At 40.8% G+C, this 21,153-nt stretch overlaps 5 protein-coding genes and 2 long non-coding RNA genes across 7 annotated transcripts; 2 read left to right on the top strand and 5 right to left on the bottom strand.

Annotated features, from left to right (window-relative positions):
* Positions 1 to 89: 89 nt before the first annotated feature.
* LOC129585336 (uncharacterized) lies at positions 90 to 1,616 on the bottom strand. Its single transcript, XM_055477977.1, has 2 exons — positions 802 to 1,616; positions 90 to 500 (listed from the first exon to the last, which is right to left on the bottom strand). The coding sequence occupies exons 1-2, from the start codon at positions 842 to 844 to the stop codon at positions 238 to 240; spliced, it is 306 nt and encodes a 101-aa protein (XP_055333952.1). The 5' UTR covers positions 845 to 1,616; the 3' UTR covers positions 90 to 237.
* A 941-nt stretch (positions 1,617 to 2,557) lies between these two features.
* On the top strand, positions 2,558 to 4,449 carry LOC129585427 (uncharacterized). Its single transcript, XM_055478093.1, has 4 exons — positions 2,558 to 2,912; positions 3,000 to 3,260; positions 3,422 to 3,679; positions 3,785 to 4,449. The coding sequence occupies exons 1-4, from the start codon at positions 2,558 to 2,560 to the stop codon at positions 4,210 to 4,212; spliced, it is 1,302 nt and encodes a 433-aa protein (XP_055334068.1). The 3' UTR covers positions 4,213 to 4,449.
* Positions 4,450 to 4,856: 407 nt separating this feature from the next.
* Positions 4,857 to 8,794, bottom strand: LOC129585338 (uncharacterized). Its single transcript, XR_008690011.1, has 3 exons — positions 8,654 to 8,794; positions 8,447 to 8,525; positions 4,857 to 8,018 (listed from the first exon to the last, which is right to left on the bottom strand). It is a non-coding gene; the product is annotated as an uncharacterized LOC129585338 (long non-coding RNA).
* LOC129585337 (uncharacterized) lies at positions 5,206 to 6,205 on the top strand. The gene is made up of 3 exons (XR_008690010.1): positions 5,206 to 5,459; positions 5,618 to 5,680; positions 5,959 to 6,205. It is a non-coding gene; the product is annotated as an uncharacterized LOC129585337 (long non-coding RNA).
* A 552-nt stretch (positions 8,795 to 9,346) lies between the features above and the next one.
* LOC129585371 (uncharacterized) lies at positions 9,347 to 11,255 on the bottom strand. The gene is made up of 5 exons (XM_055478019.1): positions 10,803 to 11,255; positions 10,218 to 10,409; positions 9,908 to 10,069; positions 9,759 to 9,830; positions 9,347 to 9,659 (listed from the first exon to the last, which is right to left on the bottom strand). The coding sequence occupies exons 1-5, from the start codon at positions 10,908 to 10,910 to the stop codon at positions 9,528 to 9,530; spliced, it is 666 nt and encodes a 221-aa protein (XP_055333994.1). The 5' UTR covers positions 10,911 to 11,255; the 3' UTR covers positions 9,347 to 9,527.
* Positions 11,256 to 12,127: 872 nt separating this feature from the next.
* LOC129585298 (uncharacterized) lies at positions 12,128 to 15,071 on the bottom strand. The gene is made up of 5 exons (XM_055477932.1): positions 14,644 to 15,071; positions 14,394 to 14,537; positions 13,404 to 13,541; positions 12,639 to 12,707; positions 12,128 to 12,503 (listed from the first exon to the last, which is right to left on the bottom strand). The coding sequence occupies exons 1-5, from the start codon at positions 14,713 to 14,715 to the stop codon at positions 12,447 to 12,449; spliced, it is 480 nt and encodes a 159-aa protein (XP_055333907.1). The 5' UTR covers positions 14,716 to 15,071; the 3' UTR covers positions 12,128 to 12,446.
* A 1,219-nt stretch (positions 15,072 to 16,290) lies between these two features.
* Positions 16,291 to 21,022, bottom strand: LOC129585194 (parafibromin-like). The gene is made up of 8 exons (XM_055477785.1): positions 20,511 to 21,022; positions 20,344 to 20,449; positions 20,016 to 20,281; positions 18,810 to 19,119; positions 18,648 to 18,729; positions 17,871 to 18,087; positions 17,363 to 17,592; positions 16,291 to 16,783 (listed from the first exon to the last, which is right to left on the bottom strand). The coding sequence occupies exons 1-8, from the start codon at positions 20,639 to 20,641 to the stop codon at positions 16,605 to 16,607; spliced, it is 1,521 nt and encodes a 506-aa protein (XP_055333760.1). The 5' UTR covers positions 20,642 to 21,022; the 3' UTR covers positions 16,291 to 16,604.
* Positions 21,023 to 21,153: the final 131 nt, after the last annotated feature.

Here is a 21,153-nt window from a genome sequence, read left to right as displayed (position 1 = left end):
TCCCTTACAAAGGATTGTACTGTTCGTTAAAACGAATAGAGAATATTCAACCGGTTGCAAATGTTTTTCTTGTTTCACAGTTTTTCCACCTTTTATCCCTTCACCACAACATACGGATAAATGACGCAAATCAAGGTCAAGCATTAGTAAAAGGTCACGGTAATGGCAAAAGTGCAAAACCAAGGCATAATTAGGCGCGATATGCATTTATTTACAGTTTGCGCAACATTAGCCAACTTAAAACGGGGCAAACCCGGGACGGCCACCGTCATCTCCAGTGTGGGTGGCCTTTTCTCCGCACGTCATTTCGATCTGGCAGTCGTCATCGGCAAGACAGGAGGCAAAGGACTGCTTTCCATTGGTAACTCCCAGGCGCTGGGTGAAGCACCAAGGGTCACCGCTCTTCATGTGCTCCCAGTCGGCATATGCCCAGCACCAGCCGTGATAGCAGCCGCATTTCTTATGGGCGGAACACACCGCTTCCGTCTCGCTTAGGGCAACTACTCGGACAAATGTATTACTCAGTTACAAATCGCTACAGCTGCAGTATATAAAACTGAATATAACATGTTTATGATGCAGTACATGTATCTGTACAACAGTACAGTTATTACCATAATCATCACGCAAAAAATATACCCATATCAATTCATGACCTTTCTTCAAAAACCAGCAAATGCTAAGTCGAGGATTTTTGTTTGTCGTCACTAATTTTTTAAATAACTAAACGTTTAGTTGTTTGTGTGCGAATATTCCGTATAAAACAATTAAAATAAGTTAATTATGTAAAAAGAAATTTACCGAACAGCACGGCAACGGCAAGGAGGATCCACAGTCTGGCCATAGTAAAAGTTGTTATGATGGCAAAATGTTTCAAACAAAGAAAACGAATGCTTTACTTCTGTTGATGTACGGCTAAACTGTTTTTAGAAAAGTGACGAAGAAAGTTCGAAACCGCTCATGGAAGTGGAAATGGCGACTAACGAAGTTGATCGTTCCGGGAAGCAGCTTATATAAACCAGCCAGCTTCGGGCGTCATGAGAATCGGCTGATGTACTTACCATGCTGCACCTTCTCTTCTTTGTCTGCTGAGAATTCTGACGGTAATTTCCTGTTATACAGAACTAGAGACCGATGCCTTTGTTCCTTTGTGCCTGTCACTTTCCTGACGATGTAGTTAAGCCATTAAGAATCAGAGGGCACCGGCGCCAGCATAATTCTCGTTCAAGAAAGAGAGCAAGGAAATCATCAGGAGGGAAGAGACGGTGTTCCCCGTGGTGCGGAGGAGACGTCTTTGTTCGGACGATGGAACAGGTGCATGTGCGGTGATTGGCTGATAGAAACCAAAACAAAGAGATGTCTTTGTTCTGAAGAGTTTTGTCAGAGGCAAGAGAGAATCGGAACGATTTATGGCAGGACGCTGAGAATAGCAACAAAGATGGGAAACATCTGATTGCTTTCTTCCAAGAGAAGTAAGCGATTATTAACAGTACGCACAGCCAACGAAATCAGTCAAAACATTGGCCAGCCAAATTTTTCTATATAATATTATTTGAATTTGCATTTGGCAAGCGAAAGATTTTTATTGTTTTGCTTTGATAAGTTTTGCCAAAAATGAAGAGTTGTATACTGCTAACGCTGCTTATAGCGTGTACCGGTAAGAATGTACAAAATTCACAATCAGTATTTGGGTTAATTTCGTTGCAAAAGTATCTTGCATAGGAAATGCTCCCAGTTTTGCAAAGGTCACCTCAGATTTTAATGCTAGAATTTGAATATGTTTTTGCTTCGAAGTTTGAACTGACCTTTTTATTTATAGCTGCACTCCCAACTGGAGTGGAATGGTCGCCGAAATTCGCGGAAGGTAAAGGTCGCATTGACTGTGGCAACACGCGCACCATCCACCTGGAGGAAGTGCGATGGACATCCGGCAACTGCACCGTAACCGTGACGGACATGTACCGACAGATCTGCGAAGGCCGCAACACGTGCGACCTGCGCTCCCTGACGCCAACCAATTTTGGCTGCCACAAGGAAGGACGTCCGACCTTGTACTACCAAGCCACTTGCATTAACGGTAGATCTTTTTTGCTTAAATCTGAATTCTCCATCACCATTGCAACTTAACTTATTCAAAAAGTCTGCAATTTAATAGACGTATGTAGTTATGCGTGCACACAGAAAAACAATTGTAACAACGTACGTGTTCGAAATTATTTTGAAATTCACAAATTATTTTAAAGTTTAAGCACGCTAAGAACCGCAGTACGTCAAATTTTCTGCTAATTATTGTAAAAATAAGTTGAACATATACACTCTCGCGGTTGTAAACAAAAAGGACGTTTACGGCTTCCTTTCTTTCAACATTTCACGGTGGGCCAAAAGATGAAAGCAGGCCGGGTGTTTGAATAATCGAAATATCACAAGAAAATTACAGTAATGCATTACCGTGATACCATGCGAACTGATTTATAGTGTTATAACATGTACACCGCAAAATTGCAGTATTCAAAAAATCATTCTGTCGATGTTCGTTGATTGAAGTTTCCGTAGTCTTATGATTATTAGTTATTACCAGCAAGCATTAGACGAAGAAAATGATAGGATAAGCCATCATACTACGCTTTCAGACACAGCACTGGAATTTGTAACCGTGAAGCAGGGCGGCAATCAGCTGATTAACTGCGGCAACGATAAGGTCATCTACATCCACTCGGCCAACTACACCCAAGGCGATACGTGCTTTTACAATGTCCACGTGGCTGTCGACGGTCTCTGCGGGCGCAAGCACTCGTGTGACCTTAATCCTGCCGCTTATGGACAGAGCACGTTCTTCACCTACGACTACTACTATGGAGTCAAATGCCCCGGCAACGACAAGCAACTTAATGTGCAGTATTCCTGCGAAGCTAGTAAGTATATAGTGTCAAATTAATTAAGCAAATTTTGCTGATCCCTTCATTTTGAAAGTAACAGCAATCCTGTTTCTAATTCTGCAGTTCCCAAGGAAGGTCAGGAGTTTTTCATGGTTACTCCCGCCAACGAAGAGATGACCTTAACGTGCAACAACAACCAGCGCCTTTTCATCCGTCGCGCATACTACGGATACGGGGATCTGTTTGATGATGCCACAGTGACCGTGCGTGGTATCTGCTCAGGACAGCCCGGATACAAGTGCACCTATAAGCCGTGGATCCCGGAATTCTCCGATTTTGATGGAAACTGGGATTTTGCTGTGGTCTACTATTACTGCTCAAACGGTAGGTACAACCGTAAGCATTAAAATACAGGCTCAGTTTTATTATTAAATTTTTACGAAAATGCTTAAGCACGCGCGGTTAGCAGGATCATGTAACCAGCTTAAACAAAATCTGTTCCTGCCTGAACAACAAAAATTCAGTGGTGTTGGTTTATTTTTCAGAACTAAATACCCCAGGGCAGCTGGACTACCTCTACGTGGAGGGCGGTCAGGAAGTGAACCTGTCCTGCTTGGAAGGCCGCATCCTGGACATCGATTTCGCCTATTACGGTGCCGGCGGATACCAGGCCGATGTGGGCGTGGTCGTCAAGAGCAAGTGCCAGAACCACCACAACTGCAACTTCTGGGCCAACAACGACCTCTTCCTCAATCCCATCGGCGGCTCCAAGCACTTGACGATTGGTTATCAATGCCGTGCTCGTAAGTTTATTGATCTTTCTTCATTTTTTTGCACTCCCACAACTTGAACTTTAATTAGACAATCTTTTTCCATCGGTCTTCGCTTACACTGCTTGACCTTTACAGGTCGCTGGAATGATTTGCAATACATCACTATCGATCATGACTACCTGGGCACCATCGACTGTCACGGACAGTTCATCAACATCGTGGAGGCCTTCTACGGAGGCGGCTACATTCAGGAGGACGTCACGGCTAACCGCTATTTCGACCGCTGTGAGACTGACTTCCCGGAGCCTTTCCGCAACACCTACTGCGTCCTGGGCGCTCGTGACCTGTACTTCGGTACCGTCGGTGGCGGCCGTTTGACCGTGGGATATTTCTGCAGCACCCATCAGCATAACGACTACCGTCGCCGCTACCGCCGTTTCCTGTACGGAACCGGGGAGAACCGCGATTCTACGTATCCTTACCAAGAGGGAATGTATTTCCCGGGTGGGTATTTTAACGAGCAGGGATTCAATAATTTCGGTTTCACTGGAGTTCAGCAATAATCTGGTATGAATTAGTTGGCGGATACTGTTGGCGTTTTGCTAAACCCAAGTTTTATTGTTAATGGTATTGACTTTGATTATCGATTTTTCTAATGTACCTGTGCATGGAATTATTATATCACTGCGTGTAAATTACGCTCGTGTACATAATGCATGTAATAATCCTTTCTTGCAGCTGCATCTCGGTTCCGTCCAGTTTGTGTTTGGTGTTGCGTTTAAACAATAAATAATAGTATGCATGCAAGATGAATCTGCATTTCTTCGCGTTAAGATTTAGGCATGTGTAAATTCTCGTGCAAAGTAAAAAGGACAGGCAAAACTAAAGTGATACTGAGGGAACTTTATCTATATTTGGACATGTGCATTTACCAGCCACCAGGCTCCTTATTCCTTGGCCGTCTTGCACTGCGGTTGGTCACTATGCACTATGCAGAAGTGTTTAAATTCTGACAAGCGCTTCTAACAAACAAGCAAGCTTTGCGCTTTCCATCTATACTTCTACCGTTTTCATCGTATACTTCAATATATACAAAATGCAAAATGCAAATGCACAAAGGCTGTTGACAAAGCTCCGGTTATGTTGTGTTGATAAGCTAGCTCATAATTTTGACAATTTAGATCTGTAAACTCGAGTAGGTCGTGTATCATGTATTATTTTAACAATAAATAATTTATGTTAACTGGATATCTACAATATTCGGCAATCGACTACAGAGTACAAACTTCAAATTTTTTTTTTCGATTGAACGAGTGATATAAAAGTAGTTTGAATGACCGCTATACTCTGATCTGTATCTCAACCAAAGAACTAACATTTCACAAACTTTAGTACATACTCGTACTGTACATACAGAATTTAAATGGACCCTGGTTGGTGTAGTTTGGCCGATGCAGTACCTCATGCGGCGCCAAAATCAGGAAATACAAATAATGACAGTTATTTGTGGTGAACTTCTAGGAAGGCAGAGTAGTACGAAACAGTTTTGCAATTAATATTATTATCAGAAATAAACAATCTCGTACGTTCGGAATCGGCATTATCAAGTTAAACAGCATTCGGTCAGGATAATATATGTTCGCTTGACTTACATGTATGTATATTATACAAGTCAGATTACTCTTGTATCTCAACTTTTCAGCTGCATTCCTGTCGACCAGAACGTCTCCTTGTGTCACTAAATCATCGAAAACTTGTAAAAGGTAGCCTCAACGTACAGTCTGTACATGAAGTTTTGCTAATATTTAAGGTGAGATATCTTAAAAGAACCATACCAAGAATTTAATTTGCCTATTCCTAACTGTGCAACTACGGACAAGTCAATTTAAGCTTCAAGGTTTCGAGTTTCGACCTTTTGCTAAGCTTTAAAGGCTGCTATAACTATATTTAGATTTTAAATTATTTCAGCAATGGCCAAATTGTGGATTACATTTCTGGCGGTCGCATTGGTCGGCCTGATGGTTTTGGCTGGTAAGTAAACGCAACGCAAAGCAACGAAAAACCTTGAAAAACTATAACTTCAGTGACACTTTTTTTACAGCAGTACTTGTGCATAAATAATTATGACTACAGTATAGAGCCAGTGTGGAATGGGCAACCGTTTGTGCAACAAGGTTAAAGCTCTATGACATAAATACATACATAATTCTTCCCAGGCATCTGATTGTACTCGTACTTGATACTCAAATTAGGAAAAATTCTTAATAATAAGAGTATGGCTTTATGTGCTCATCGAAATAATTTTACAGCTGTCATGGCCGACGAAACCACCCCGGAGCCGGACTCGCTGAACCCGGATAAAATTTTTAATAAATACATTAAACAGATCGAAGCTGAAATGGGCGCAGTTGGTGTAACTGTAGTTAATACTACACAGAAAGCTGCCTAATGCTTAATTTTACAATTTCTAAATACAAATGCCACAGCCATAATTCTTAAGACTCATCAATAAAGGTACTATCAAGGTATCAAGGTAAAGATCTATATTACAACGGAAAACCCCGTACGATCTGGTCATAACAAACCAAAAAATTAATCGAAAAACTGCTAACGCCATTCGATTCAGCATGTCTGGAAACTGTGTCACATGCATTTTGTTTTGGTAATATCTGCTCCGGCTTCCGTGCACAGACGCCGGTGCCGGTAGAGAAGAAAGCTCAAGGTGACCTTGAAACAATTTCAAAGTCCTGTTGCATGGAGCAAAAAATCAGTAAATTTAAACTGGTACCCTTTTTAGATCAACAAATCAAAAAGGTTTGAACTTTTAATCCTACAAAACTAGAAAAGCCAATTAGCAGTAGCACAAACGATACTGCAAGTGGATGGCTTCGTTTACAGTTTAAATCGTTTAAATGGATGGCTTCGTTTATATTTGAAGGCAGCTGTAGAAGAAACTGACCATAGTAATCGTTCAAACGGGCTAACCTTTCATTGCAGTCCGAGCAAAACTAAGGACAGTGATTGATAAAGGATAATCAGCATCTACAGTCCGTAAATTATTTCGTATAATACGGAATAATAGTACGGTATCTACTGTACATTCTAGATCTTTATTACCACAAAAAATAAAAAGAGATTCACGAACCCAGCTTTCCCGTATAGAATCAGCAGAAACCATTTCCATAATCTGAATGCCCATATTCCAAAACCTGGCCAGACGGTTTCAGTTTCACAGAGCCAAGCTGTGACCAAACTACCGCTACTATCCAGAGCACACAGCCCGCTAGCTCACCGAGTGACCGAATTACCGCTGCTGTCCAGAGCACACAGCCCGCTAGGTGAACGAGTGACCGAACTACCACTACTATTCAGAGCACGCAGCCCGCTAGGTAAACGAGTGACCGAACTACCACTACTATCCAGAGTACACAGACCGCTAGGTAAACGAGTGACCGAACTACCGCTGCTGTCCAGAGCACACAGCCCGCTAGGTAAACGAGTGACCGAACTACCACTACTATCCATAGCACACAGACCGCTAGGTAAACGAGTGACCGAACTACCACTACTATCCATAGCACACAGACCGCTAGGTAAACGAGTGACCGAACTACCACTACTATCCAGAGTACACAGCCCGCTAGGTAAACAAGTGACCGAACTACCACTACTATCCAGAGCACAGAGACCGCTAGGTAAACGAGTGACCGAACTACCACTACTATCCAGAGTACACAGCCCGCTAGGTAAACGAGTGACCGAACTACCACTACTATCCAGAGTACACAGACCGCTAGGTAAACGAGTGACCGAACTACCACTACTATCCAGAGTACACAGCCCGCTAGGTAAACGAGTGACCGAACTACCACTACTATCCAGAGTACACAGCCCGCTAGGTAAACGAGTGACCGAACTACCACCAGCATCTATTGTAAGCATCCTTTAGTGGAAATGTAGTACCTGGTAGGCTCGATCAAAGTCGGGAGGGAGAAGTTAACAAAAATTCCCTTCTGAGTGAAACTGAATGCGTCTGAGTGCACAAAAGCCATAAATTCACTTTTTATTCTATCTGCGTTTTAGCGTATTTTCGGATTCATTTTGTTTCGTTGAAGGAATAAGATGTTAACTAAATAGCTGATCGAAATCATTTGAATAAACCGGCCGTAGACTGGAGACCACAAGAAAAGCGGAGGCGAAGCCGAGGCTGTTTCTTGTAATATTGTATACAAAGCTGTTACATGCTGTACTGAATGAAGTACGTATACAGTTCCGTCAAGGCATAACACAACACGTGGTGTATGATTTGCCATGGTTCCGTGCAATGACATGATCGGTTTACGCTTCGCAGAGCTAATTTTGCGATCCCCTGCAGAACAGATAAACATGAACAAATTTATGAACAAATTTATTATGCAATTCCTGATTTATTAAAATTTAAATACTATAATTTTAGGACGTGTGCTTTGCACGATAATCCCTTTCTTTGTATCGGTAAGTCCGTGGTACATATTACGTCTTTTTTAATTATAACAATTATAGATTAATATGTCGGGCTGCATTGTACAAGCCGACAAGGTCATTTAAGTCTAGAACTTATTACTTAAATTGTCTTCTTAAGTTTTTTGGGCTATCCTTAATTCACAATAAAAATAGGTACACACACTGGTAAACAGCGTTCTAGCGGTTCGATCCGTGAGTGATTAGTTCCGGATTCTGGTGCATGCATGGTACACGTTGTACACAATACTTGAACAATACTTGCAATAAAAACAAACCGTTTTTAAATCCACTTACTTATGCCAAATCATGCATATATCGCTCCAGAACCGCGGTCCAGTAATAGTACAGAATATGAATGGACCGATATGAGCAGCTGTAAAATAATAAATTATGACACAATAATTATGACACTAGTCTCAAGTCTAGCCAAGTTGGCTGAACACCAAATGCGGCTTTTGGGAAAATTCTTAAGGAATTTACGCGGACAATATTGCCACCTACTGTAGCACATTATAAACCGATAGCAAACTCCTTGCCGAGGCCGTCATGCAGAGACATGGGAAAGAGGAAGAATGTTAACGCGATCGCGTCCGTGCACGATGGCCTTATCGTATACTGCAGCAGTGCAGCTGCAGTGCTGACTGCAACACACGGGCAAACAGGATGACTATCTGTGTACGTATCCCAAGTTTTGCAACCCTTGACCTTTCAAACCGAAGGCTAACCGCTTAATCGCACAGCGTCTAGAAATTTTGAAATCAGAGAAAAGAACACGGCCTCTGTACTGGGAATAATATCACCTAACGGTCAACTGGAGAAGAAATTCGCAGGGTTTTATCTATAACCTTCTTACTTTCTATAATTATGGTTGTTGGATGCTACATTGCTATAATGTGATGTACTGTAATTACTTTTTCGTGCTATTTTCATTTAACTGTCAGCGATTTCAATAAAATTTACGAGCGCGGCGGCCATCGCCATCGTATAATACAGATATGATAAATGTGTCTGCACACGTACGTACGAATTACAACACTACAATGTACAAAACTTTAATGTAATTATTTGCCGCCGTAGTCAATAAATTAAAAAAACGCTCAAGATTCAGAAGCGATTTCCAACGGAAACAAGTAATTATATATATAATTATACTCCAAACAAAACTTGTGAGATTTCAAAATAAAGTGCTGGAATCACGTGATTTGTTGAGCAAATGTTATTGGAATGTTGTATCCCGGACAAGATCCCCCCGTTAGCTCCAAAAGCGCAGCAAGAATTCAGTTCTATGAGGCCCATTTTGGATCCCAGTATAACGCCCATAGAAAATATGGAAACGTGGCAGTGGCGTTGCAGCCTACGACTACCATCCAAAAGGTCAACTCTCACTGCCAGCTTCCGCGGGTTCCGTTTCATCAACCATTTCGATGTATGTACTTCCATTATTATTACTTGCAATCAAAGTCCCGAGACGTTGCGAGTGGCTGAATACCACTACCACAAATGACAGCTGCAATGCAATTAAAGCAAAGTTAAGTAGCGACTGTAATTGCGAAAAACAGTAAATAACCCATACACGCGATGTATTGTACACGTAAAGCTGACTTACATTAAGAGGAACGAGCAATCCCAGTTCGAGAATCAGTTTAACTTGGGACCAAAAGACAGTTTGCGTCATTTCCTGTGCATAGAACAAGGTTAAAACTGAACGACATAAGGAGCAGAAAACTATGTAGTAGTTGGACACAACACACTAACGTTTTGAAAGTCACCGCTTTCCACTGAATGTAAGCTGTGCAGCATGGGAAACATATCCGAGTGGTCCACAAATTTCATTACTGTAATTACGAACAGCCTTAGCTGACCAATTAAATATGGTGCAAACAGGACAATCCAGACTATATGCAATCCCGTGGAGCGCTACAACAAATGCTTCGTTTTTCACTAACACACCAATAGAATAATTTACGCGTTATCGTAAAACATGGGAACCAACAAATTCTATGAAACCGATTAATAATAACTCAAGCCGAAGCAGAGCGGGCTGGCTTTACCGTAACAGGCGTACCTTTTTAATTCCGCATCCCAACACGATTGCTCCGGTTAAGAGTAGGGATACGTACATAAAACTCCACGCTCGGGACTCAGTAAGATATACTTCCGGTGGAAACAGTAGCGGAGAAGCTGTCGCACTTGTCACCAGTAGCATATGATGGAGCAAATCATGCATATTATCACTCAACATCCACGCACCTACAAACTACATGGAGAAAAGCAAAGACACTGATAAATGCGCGGTTAACACAACGCGAAGTCTTGATACTAAATTACTAATATTATATTATATTAACTATGATTTTATTGATTTTTCGGGCGCACTAAGCGCATGCACGTCTACATTCAACAGTGGACGGAGTAGTGTGTATCCTAAATTCCTAATTATGCACACTATGTATCAATTTTGATTAGATGCATACCGGGATTATTACTTGCAGTATAAATAGAGCACAAATCGTAAGCTGTAATGCCTTTTACCGTACAGTTACCGAGTGGTCCACAAATTTCTAAATTGCTAAATATCTACCGAAAAATAATATCTACCGGTATTGCTAACTGTAAATATCTACCGAAAAAGGTCAACATATTTACGTACACAAGTGTAGACAGTAACAGCAATGCATGTCCGCCGTAAGAACGTCCCTTTGCCGGAAGGGGAAGACACATCATTAGCCTGTCTCTCGACATCGGCAGCAGTATCCATAATGTATTTTCACACAGATTTAGAAGAAAACTACTAACAATCGCGGAAACCACAGCAGAAAAACTGGTATAATATCCGGATGAACAAAGATGCACCGACTATTATATTATTCCATGGAGACGAATATTATTATGGTTGTATTCGCGATCCATCAATAAAAAATTGCGTACTGGTTTAGGAAGTAAACACAAATTGGGCGATTGAGCCCGGCGCGTATTCGTAAAATAAAAGGTTGGCCAGAATAAGACCTTCTTGCAATTTCTTCAGCTATTCAAAATTATATTGGGCCGGGTGCGAATGTGTGCAATATGCTCAACAATCTTAAAATGCGAAAATTGCTCTAAAAAGGTTTATGCTGGAACCACGAATGGAAAATTAAATACAGCTACGTAATTTATAGGGATGAAGAGTCAGCATGTGTGGTGAATAAGCGCGCAGCCGAAGGTGTGGGCCTTGTGGTCACTTCCGATCACGCACTAGCCGAAAGAAGAATGCCCAAGTTCGTATGCGTATTTGTAGTGTAATCGCGGTATATCTCGGTATGCAATATTGAGCACATGTACGAGTTGTACACGAGAGGCCCATCGCGATAAAACAGTAACTTACGCAATACAAACAAATTTTAATGTTTCCTTAGCTTCCGTCCATGCCTGCACATGCGTATTGGTATGTGTGTAGTGTATTGGGGTACACTCGCATGTACGGAGGATGAATAATTGTTTTTCTGCGTATTTCCACGATTTGTTACCACGATAAACTGACCGCATAGCACAGTGGTGACTGGTCAACCATGTGGTTCATCACTTTGCAGTGCCGGTTTGAATATTGCCCATATAAGGTAGTATTTCCGATCCCAGAATATTTCAGCGACGCGTAGTTCGAATTTTTACATATATATGCTATTAGATTATAATACAGAATATCTGTAAATGTATAACACATAAATTTGTATTGTTTCAAGATTATGAGGTGTTGGTGAATACTGAAATTTTGTTTCTGCTCAACCACCTAACTAAATCAATAAACGCATAAGACGCCTAGATTGTTAAATAATATTAATTTTAATAGTATATCTTGTCCCGCGCCGGTTTTTTAAGCGGATAATACTTCATGATTTTTTTAATCCTACGACATAATTATCGAACAAAGTCAGAATAAGTTATTAAACACTAATTTACGTTAGTGTATTTCGTTACTGCGCCGGTGCTTTTAAAGCTGATAATACTTTACTTCATGCAGTTTTTACAACAACTGACAACAAACACATCGTAAAAAGCTTTACACCATCATCGCATAGTAACAACGCATCGAATTAACAACGCCGCCATTTTGTACACGGTATAAACAGCGCATCAAAGGTAAAGAATTAATAATTTACACAGGAATTATAGGAAAGTGCATACAAAACGCAAGCTCTGGAGTATCGGATCCAGCCAACAGATTTAAACAATAAAAAATCAGGACAACTTTGTGCAGAAAATGCATTATCCTCATAAGGAAGGAATATCGCGTAGGATATCTGGATATTCGGCTGATTTAGATGCCAGTGAATAATAAATCCCGGTGGCTTTGTACGGCTATCAGGCAAAGGATCTGCAAAAGCAAACATGATCACCAATTTTGAACATACAAATTTCGATAAGGTATTCAAGGAAAAACATCGTCATTGTACATTTACAACAACATTACACAATTCACATAATATTACACAGTGACACATCAACTTACATTGACTAGTGTCAATATGCCGAACACGATGATATACGCCAAGGTTGATGTTTTTACCGATGGTGGCACCTGTAAAATAAAACAACAGTTCTAATTAGTTGGCTTAATTCGAAAATTTTAAATTTTCCGCATTAGAATGGAGATATGCAAGTTACAGGATTAAAGCAAAAGTGGAAACTAAGTTTTCTTAAGGCGGTAATCAAACTACACAGCATGTAAAATATGCTGAAAATAAAATTTAATAACATAACAAACCAAAAGTAGTTTCAATAAAAAAACAGTAACTGAACAAAATAATAAGAATAAAAAAGAAGGATAAATAACTGGCGACATTATCAGAAGCAAATCGCAAACTATGCATGGCACCGACGTGTAAGTGTACTTAACAAAAATGCAAAATAATTTAACAATTTTACGAAGTATAATTATATGGGTTTTGTGTATGCGAGACTGCCAGTTAAATTATTTAACTGGAAGATAAGTAGTAAATAGAAACTAGGACCATAAAGTGCAGTGGATATTTTAGCAGGTCATATGCATTAAACGCAATTTAAAATTAGTACTTGTTAGTAAAATTATGCATGATGGAGCACACTTTAGAGTCATGCTACACCGGAAAAAGTTTGCTTTCCATATGCAATACACACCTCCATTCTGTTTAAAGGAATAAATGAACAAATTATGAAGCATAACGGTAAAGCAAAAATCAAGCAACAAAAGGCATGCCATGCAATACCACAGAAGCATGACGCCATCAGACATTACCATTTCCACATCATCCTGCCTTACCGGCTGTTCCGAGTCGTCAGCGTAAAAGAACAACGTGTATGCGAAAGCCGTTATTTGGAACACCATGTAGAATCCAAACAATATCAGCCACACTAAATGAAGTGCTGGCGAATTCTGGAAAAAATAAAATCACATTGCTGTAGTAAAAACGGCGTGTGGATGGATAAATCACAACAAAATAAAACAGAGAACCAGGGGGCCATTTCAGCCATGAGCCCATGATTACAAAATTGAAAACCGAGTCAAATTTATATGTAACAATTTCCGATGCGAAGGCAATACTTCCGCACAAATTAACAGATCGAACCGTATTTTATCAAATTATTTTAATATGCAGTGTAGCATGACTACGTTACAGCAGTGTGAAAATCGCCCGGCATCGGCGCTTAACTTTACTAACACAAACAACTAAACCGAATTATTTTGAGTCAATTTACAGTGAGTAACGCCGGACAAAAAAAATGGATTAACAAATCTGCTGAACTCATTCACCGTTAGTCGTCTCAAAATTAGGCAGTGACGCTGCCGAATATACCTGACCTTTCGAGTACACGGGAAAAACAAATTTAATTATGCCTGTTAATGATTATTTCGAAATGTACAGAATTTTCTTAGTTTTTAGCAAAAATAATTACAAAAACGTATGTTTTTTAAGAAGAAAAGTGCAACTCACGAAAAGTAAATTAAGCTGTTAAATAAGCCGTACACCATAATTCAAAAAATTCTGCTCAATTAATTGTTTCTCCCGATAAGAGTTTAACCGTTAACGGTACTTCTATGCTTTGCACATGAGTACGCAGTATGCACGACACGCAAAACGGCATAAAACCAACCATGACATAAAAATCGAAACCGCCTGTCAGAATTTTATCAATACCACCATTGTACTGTGAACATTAGTGGACATAAAATACGAAACAGAACACTTCCGACAGGATCACACATAAGCGTTTCAAAATAACTCACCAGTCGAAGTCCCACAACCAGGCATAACGCAGCTATTAATAATCCGCTGGCGGCGACAAAACTGACAATACGCGACCAGGCCAGATAATCCGCGGCGTTAATGTAATCGTAAATGTTGAAGGCAAAGAGCAGGATAGCCACCATCTAAAAAAAACCCAAAACATATAATTTAATCGATCCGGACGGGAAAAATAAATTCCAAAAGGAATGTTCATTAAAATTCCGTTGGACTGCTGTATAAAGTACTTACGAATGTGTAGGCTGCTACGAGATAACAGCCCGTTTTCAGGGCAAACATGCCACAACTCCTCATTAAGGGCATTGTGAATTCTGTCGGAAAATCGCACTTCCGTAAGAAAAATGTTTATGTAATCCGGGAAAACAAAAATCTACCAAAAATAATCCGTCTGTCAACTAAAGAATAAAGATCCACAAGAGAACAGAATTTGTTAACAGACAACTTCAACAGTGGGAAACAGGCACTGATCCCGTCATAACAAAAATCGATATGAGCTCACTGCAGGAAAAAATCCGTCTCACTACTGTACAGTGTGCAACACCACCGATGCTGTGTATTTAAAAAGCATGCGGCATACCAGCACGTCTGTCTGCCTGCATTTGTCATAAAAATTCATATTCACACTTTATCGTGCATATCGATCGGCGTATACACGTACCTCTCTGGTTGGTTTAAAAGATCGTGAAAGAGCTGCAGCGGTAGTACTTGGCTATGACCGGATGTGCGACATTTTGCAGTTGTACCGCAGCGCTGCGGTTGGATCCAGTTTGACAAGTTTTGCCATCATGAGACAGCAAGAGCAGCGGTGTATGACATCAGCGGATACCAGACATAACCGGCGCAGAGCGCGCCAGGCACCGCCCACTTGGGTACCTGGCTGCGTCATCGAGGCGACGTCATGCGCGCTCAACCACCGAACCCGCCTACAATTTCAATGCTTAAGATTTCCGGGAAGCCGTACTCACTTTTGCTTTTGCAACGTAAAAATTGAAAACATTTGTACCGGTCATACTACGTATATGTCCATCTGGCCATTGCAGTTTGAGTAGAAAACTGCAAAAACCAAAATTAAGAAATTAAGTGTGCATAAGGCTAATACGAATTTTTGGACGCAACGGGAGGTCGGGATGACGCCGAGTGTAACATCAACATCGGCTCACAATAACCGGAAACTTGTAGGAGGTTGCAAAACCCGCAGGCTATAAAACGGTTTTGCAACCGCCCACCGATACGGTAAAGTTCTGAACTTGTGATGTGCAATACAATAGGCACATTTTTTTGCGCGTAGTGAATCAGTTTGACTGGTTGTCGCCGTCGGTAAGTTAGCCGTAAGTAGTAAAAACAGTTTGTTGTAAATACACTGTACACGTCTTTTGAAATGTTCCCATAAGACTGGAAAATGGGTTGGTAGTTGGTATTAAGTGCGTAATTAATGGATCAAGACTAAGCAGGTCGGAAGGCGGAAACCAAGGTCAGCACTAAAGGAGTGGATTCTTATTTTCATAATTTCAGCATCCCGCAGCGTTATATTGGTGGGTACGACTGCACGGTGGCGGCATACCATTTTCGCCGGGTCTTGCTGCTCGGCGCGCGGCGAAAATCATATGCCGCCGGTTTCCGGTACGGTAACTTCACATTTTTCAAATATTAATTATTCTGTAAAACATATATAATTACTCTTTCCAATGGAGATTTTGTAACATAACAAAACTAAACGGGAGCCGGAGCAGATCTGATTAACGCGAGTAGATGTGAAAACGTTCATGCAAAAATTTTACTGGCATGGCGCATGAACTCAAACACAAGATCTTATACTCTGTAATTGCCTGAATTTATTGATTATTTCCGTATGGAAAGCACTGGCGAATTTTACAAGACTTCTTTTATTCGAATCAGATTTCGTCACTAAAAGGCAAACAACGATTCGTGTCATTCGAATTTCTGTAACCATCGCGGTTTTTAGACACCGAAACAAAATTCCATTAACGTATCAACAGAATGTCCAGTTGTCCACTGTTCACCCAAGTAGAACAAAAAACCAAACATTTGGGTGAAGCAACAATACAATATATCGAACAAAATCATTCCTTATTCGAAACTAAAACCACAAGTATGTCTGTCACAATGTTGATACAATAATAAACTTTTTTTAAAAAGGTTAAAGGGAAACTGCATCCATCCAACTGTACGAGCTACCAGCGCAGATGGGGTCGATTCTTTACAACAAACTTGTCCAGGCTCTCCCAGAATTTGAGCAGACTAGCGCGATCCAGGTGGCGTTTGGTACGATTAATCGGTACCACCTGCACGTTCCATCCGGCCACGTTCTTATCCGTCGGCATTTCGTCGAATTTCAAGTGGAAAGCTTTAACTGCAGTTGCAACAAAAACACGATTAGGTCGATTAATATTGAATATAAATTTAAAGAAACCAAGCATGCATTTACGAAGGATAAATAATTTTCGCAGCATACAGAAATCGAAAAAGTTGTGCCGTATAATTGTACATACAGTTTTGCAGTACTGCATGTATAACTACCAAAATACTCGTATATAATCCACAATAATTATCAAAAACAACATATTCTTGGTACCGTTTAGCGCTCAGAAACAATTTACGTTACAAATAATTGACTGTGACATTAATCAACGTTTCTATCTACCAAGCAGAAGCGAGAACTGAATTGGGCAACGCCCAAGCACCACCTGTGTCCCGCCACCGTACTACCCCAATATCGACATCCAATGTGAGTATGTTGACCCAGAACATCGGTGTGTCCATCGGCAATTTTAACTACACTGCGACTTACTTTACTTTACATTACCGGGTGCAAGAGTTATTTTATTACAAAATATTCATTCAAGACAATCTATAATGTTATGCCAAAAGGCCATTTTTCGCTGAACAGTACATCAGTTTTCAAAACTGATGGACACCTATCAGAACTTACGTCTCTCAAAGATATCAACAGGGTTGCCACTCCAAGGCCATCCCTTAAACTGCCAAGCCGGTCCCTGCACGAAAACGGCGACGACGCGATCCCAATCCTCCATGCTCAGTTTACTGGGATTATCCATCACACGAATGGACACCGTCGTGCCGTCCGGCTTCTTGCGCTGGATCAACATCTCGCTTTCGTATTTGGTACCGTCCTTCTTTTTTGTATCCGACGGAACAAATCTACGACAATCATCATTATTAACACATATTGCGTTTCTGATTACCAACAAAAATTATGCATCATGTGCGACAAATAAAATACCCAACAAACTTACAAAGTACCGGCAGTTCAGCAGATCCTTTGCCTAATGAATGTTACTGGCTTTTATATAATGTAGCCAGTTCTGCTCTACATTAGTCGTACCTTCACTGCATTTCTTCGTTTTTATAGTTCGTGTACAGAATAACGTCCTTCGCTAACCGATATTCAACTTTAAACGAATATACTTAGTACTCACTTGTTGTCTTGAAGGATATCCATACAGTTGTACATGGTGATTAAGGAAGTGGGTGCCGAGGGTACAACAATAATTGGAGTCTTGGAAGGGGTTTTCCGCTGTCCTGTACCGCCGTCCGTCTGCGTTTTGCCTGACATTTTCTCCGGAGATCCATCCGCTGCCTTGGCATCTTGTGCCGCACGGTATGACTGCATAGTGTTGATATTGAACTCCAAGCCTGCAATAAATAGCCGTGACCGAAAGCATGAAAAGAATTTATCCAAAATATTTTTTAGTACACTTGACACATAATAAATTTTCCTTTATGCAACAATTGTACCATATAACAGGCGACATCGGAAAGAATAATACAGCAATACAGGCCGGCGATAAAGACTGTAGATGAGGTAAACCAAAAGCCAAAATGTTTTAAAAGTAAAATCATTTAAAAATATGACCTTCATAATTTCTTTTTTGCTAGACAGACAGCCTATCCATCTACGTAATCCTGACCGCTAACAAAAAATTACTATATAAGCATTGTTTAACTGGTTTTCAGTTATGATAAACTCATTATGATAATTGATTAAACTGACAAAGTTACAAACTTGACTAAGAAACGTCACACTTTCTGTTGCCATTACACTACACCAATATCGATACCCAATGGCAACCAAGAGAAGTCAAATTAATTACAGCACTCAAGCTTCTGATCCAAAAACTGATTCCTGCCGACAACGCATACGGTACGTTATAACAGGTGAGAAATCTTAATGAGCACAAGGCACTTGCTCTTACCACTGGCTTTATTGAGCTGTTCCTGTTCGTAGCGGTTGTACGACACCGGGGCCACAGCGGGTTTAGGCGCGGGAATGGAGGGCTGTACACAACAATACATGTTCCGAGCGATTCGTGCACCAACTGAATCGCGCCCTTTCCTGACATTGTCAGGAAACTTACTTTGACTGTGGGTACCACTTTAGCCGCGTCCGTTTTCTTGCGCTCATCCTTGTTTTTAATCATGGCGAATATGGGCGCCAAACGCTCCGTAAGATTCTTCGGACCGCGCGTTATATCGGCACGGGTCCGACCGACACGCTCGCGGATAACCACTTCCCGCAGAGCATCCACGTCGGCGTCCATCACCGGCTGCAGATCACTAGTCGCTATCATGTCGTCATCCGTGGTGCGAATGGTGTTGCGCTTGTTGGTTAGACGTTTGGCTTTGATTGCGGCGATCTTTTCCACGGAAATCATGTCCGATAACGACCTGTACACAAATCAAAAATGTACAGCATTCGAACTTCATCCTGACATCCTCGGTTTGTCACTTGTCAGTATTCAAAGAATTAAGCATACCATATTTCCCTCAGAAATCTTTTGTCTCATGCTTTTATATACGTAAACCGGTAAACGTAACGGTAAAATCCTATTATAAAAGCCAATACAACATAAGTAAGATATCACGATAAAACTCAACAGATTAAAGATTATGCACATTACTAAAAAATTTGAAAAATTGTTAAGTGAAAAAATATACTTAAAAAATGGATATGTTGCTGGAAATGTAGAATGTAGGAACGGCTCTTTACGAGTATCAGAGAAATATGTTTTTAATAAGACTGATATGAATAAAGTTTGCAAATTCATCTCAGATTCCACCTTCACAATTTATTGCCTCAACCCTCAAGTAGAGCAAAAATTTTTTACAAATTTTAAAACATTTAAAAATTACCAAATTCTTTTAAACAGATTAGAAACTGAGCATTCGATAACGTTGCAATGTACGGATAAGGAAGTTAGGCAAGTACTATCATATCGTCACTTCACTACAAAACACCGGTACTTCCACCAGTAGCTTGAAGTACGAGTAAGAAACTCTACTTGTTCATGAATAACATTTAACACTAAGTAGCGATTTAGGATGGTTATCATATTACGCAGGTTTACTGTTTTGAATGTTTTCTGCGCTGGTAGAGTTATCGAATAAAAAGGCAGAGTACTGCAAGAACTCTCAAAACAAACAAACAGAAAGAAACCTGATCGTTAAGGAAGAGCATTTTCGATAAATAATGAAAAAACAATCAAATCATCGAATAAATTGTGAATAATCAAAACTCGTACCGAAGTACTGTACCTGGTACCAAAATTGAATTTTGAACTTACGTTAATTTTTCCGTACTGACAGTCGCTGTCTGATCCCGCGGGGCCTCCAACCTCGCCTGGAGTTTCTCCCGATCCCGGATGCTCTTCTCCGTCTCCACACGGGGCCGACGGGCCTGCTGCGGGGCCTCCTCGGCCGTCCGCTTGAAGGGCACATGCAGTTCGATGGGCGCATAGCGATCGATGCGTTCACTAGTCGCTGCTTCTCCACTGAGATACTCCAATAGTTCCTTGCGATCTGGTCGCTTCACCACCGTCAGATTCCTGTTCTGTACAGCAACGACACTAGTACCCACAATACTCACGCAAAGACCCAACAGGAGTGTTGTACCGTGGCTGCGATGACGTAAGCGGGATGGTTGACTTTCTCGTTCTCCAGAAAGAACACGAGGCAGTCCAGAGTGTAGTACTCCTTGTTGATGGAATCCTTCTCACTTCTGCAAAGTACGTTACGCTGCTCGCGCTGAGAAAATGCTGATCGAAGAGGTAAGATCATACCCATATTGGAGGTAGTTGGTTTTGGCGTTCTTCTTGAACGCGGTGTCGTTGAAGATGATCAGATCGTCGCGCTCCACAATGCGCTTCTTGTTGATGTGGAAGTCGCGGAGAATGGATAACGGATCCGCCATGATAGCAATAAACCCGTTTAGAACTGTACGTAGTAACTAGTAAGCTATCACGCTTGATAGAAGATAATCCACGCAAAAAATATCACGACTAAAGCAGATGCGTAATCCAACACCGATCCCACAAAAATCGTTGTCACAATGCTTAAATGAAACAAACTTGGAAGCTCCGCCAATCGAAATGATGGAATAACTTTTGAAGAACTGCACTTCCGGTTCAGAAACCATAAAACACTACAACTTGTAAATGTTAGGAAACAAACTGAAAGCTGGTTTTACAGGATCTCATTTTCAAATCGAGAATCCACAGAAATCAGATGAAAAACGAATTCAGACGTATTCTCATAATTTCATGAATTTTTTTTCCGTTTTACTTTTAATACAAAACGGCGAACGATTAAAGAAACACAGCAGAACGGAAACGGAAACTGCCTGATTCAGTGCAGGATGCAGGGAAGGTATGACTATCGCCACTTAAAGATCGGTCTGTTCTCATTGAAAATCATTGTGACCAC

This window comes from Paramacrobiotus metropolitanus, unplaced genomic scaffold (assembly GCF_019649055.1).
Source record: "Paramacrobiotus metropolitanus isolate TYO unplaced genomic scaffold, Prichtersi_v1.0 Parri_scaffold0000016, whole genome shotgun sequence".
Lineage (NCBI taxonomy): Eukaryota > Metazoa > Tardigrada > Eutardigrada > Parachela > Macrobiotidae > Paramacrobiotus > Paramacrobiotus metropolitanus.
This window is presented reverse-complemented; position numbering and strand designations above follow the sequence as displayed.

What these genes read in the sequence shown, in the direction of transcription:
- LOC129585427 (XM_055478093.1), top strand. Translation starts at nt 2,558, where the DNA reads ATGATTATTAGTTATTACCAGCAAGCATTAGACGAAGAAAATGATAGG. An exon ending in CTACTATTACTGCTCAAACG is followed by an intron (nt 3,261 to 3,421) that starts GTAGGTACAACC and finishes TTTATTTTTCAG; the next exon opens with AACTAAATACCCCAGGGCAG. An exon ending in TGGTTATCAATGCCGTGCTC is followed by an intron (nt 3,680 to 3,784) that starts GTAAGTTTATTG and finishes TGACCTTTACAG; the next exon opens with GTCGCTGGAATGATTTGCAA.
- LOC129585194 (XM_055477785.1), bottom strand. Translation starts at nt 20,641, where the DNA reads ATGGCGGATCCGTTATCCATTCTCCGCGACTTCCACATCAACAAGAAG. An exon ending in ACCAACTACCTCCAATATGG is followed by an intron (nt 20,450 to 20,510) that starts GTATGATCTTAC and finishes CGTACTTTGCAG; the next exon opens with AAGTGAGAAGGATTCCATCA. An exon ending in GATATCCTTCAAGACAACAA is followed by an intron (nt 17,593 to 17,870) that starts GTGAGTACTAAG and finishes TGATTGTCGTAG; the next exon opens with ATTTGTTCCGTCGGATACAA.
- LOC129585336 (XM_055477977.1), bottom strand. Translation starts at nt 844, where the DNA reads ATGGCCAGACTGTGGATCCTCCTTGCCGTTGCCGTGCTGTTCG. An exon ending in TGCCGTTGCCGTGCTGTTCG is followed by an intron (nt 501 to 801) that starts GTAAATTTCTTT and finishes TTGTCCGAGTAG; the next exon opens with TTGCCCTAAGCGAGACGGAA.
- LOC129585298 (XM_055477932.1), bottom strand. Translation starts at nt 14,715, where the DNA reads ATGCCCTTAATGAGGAGTTGTGGCATGTTTGCCCTGAAAACGGGCTGT. An exon ending in TCGTAGCAGCCTACACATTC is followed by an intron (nt 14,538 to 14,643) that starts GTAAGTACTTTA and finishes GGTTTTTTTTAG; the next exon opens with ATGGTGGCTATCCTGCTCTT. An exon ending in GGCAGGATGATGTGGAAATG is followed by an intron (nt 12,708 to 13,403) that starts GTAATGTCTGAT and finishes TTTATTTTACAG; the next exon opens with GTGCCACCATCGGTAAAAAC.
- LOC129585371 (XM_055478019.1), bottom strand. Translation starts at nt 10,910, where the DNA reads ATGGATACTGCTGCCGATGTCGAGAGACAGGCTAATGATGTGTCTTCC. An exon ending in AAAGCGGTGACTTTCAAAAC is followed by an intron (nt 9,831 to 9,907) that starts GTTAGTGTGTTG and finishes TTCTATGCACAG; the next exon opens with GAAATGACGCAAACTGTCTT. An exon ending in GATTGCTCGTTCCTCTTAAT is followed by an intron (nt 9,660 to 9,758) that starts GTAAGTCAGCTT and finishes ATTGCATTGCAG; the next exon opens with CTGTCATTTGTGGTAGTGGT.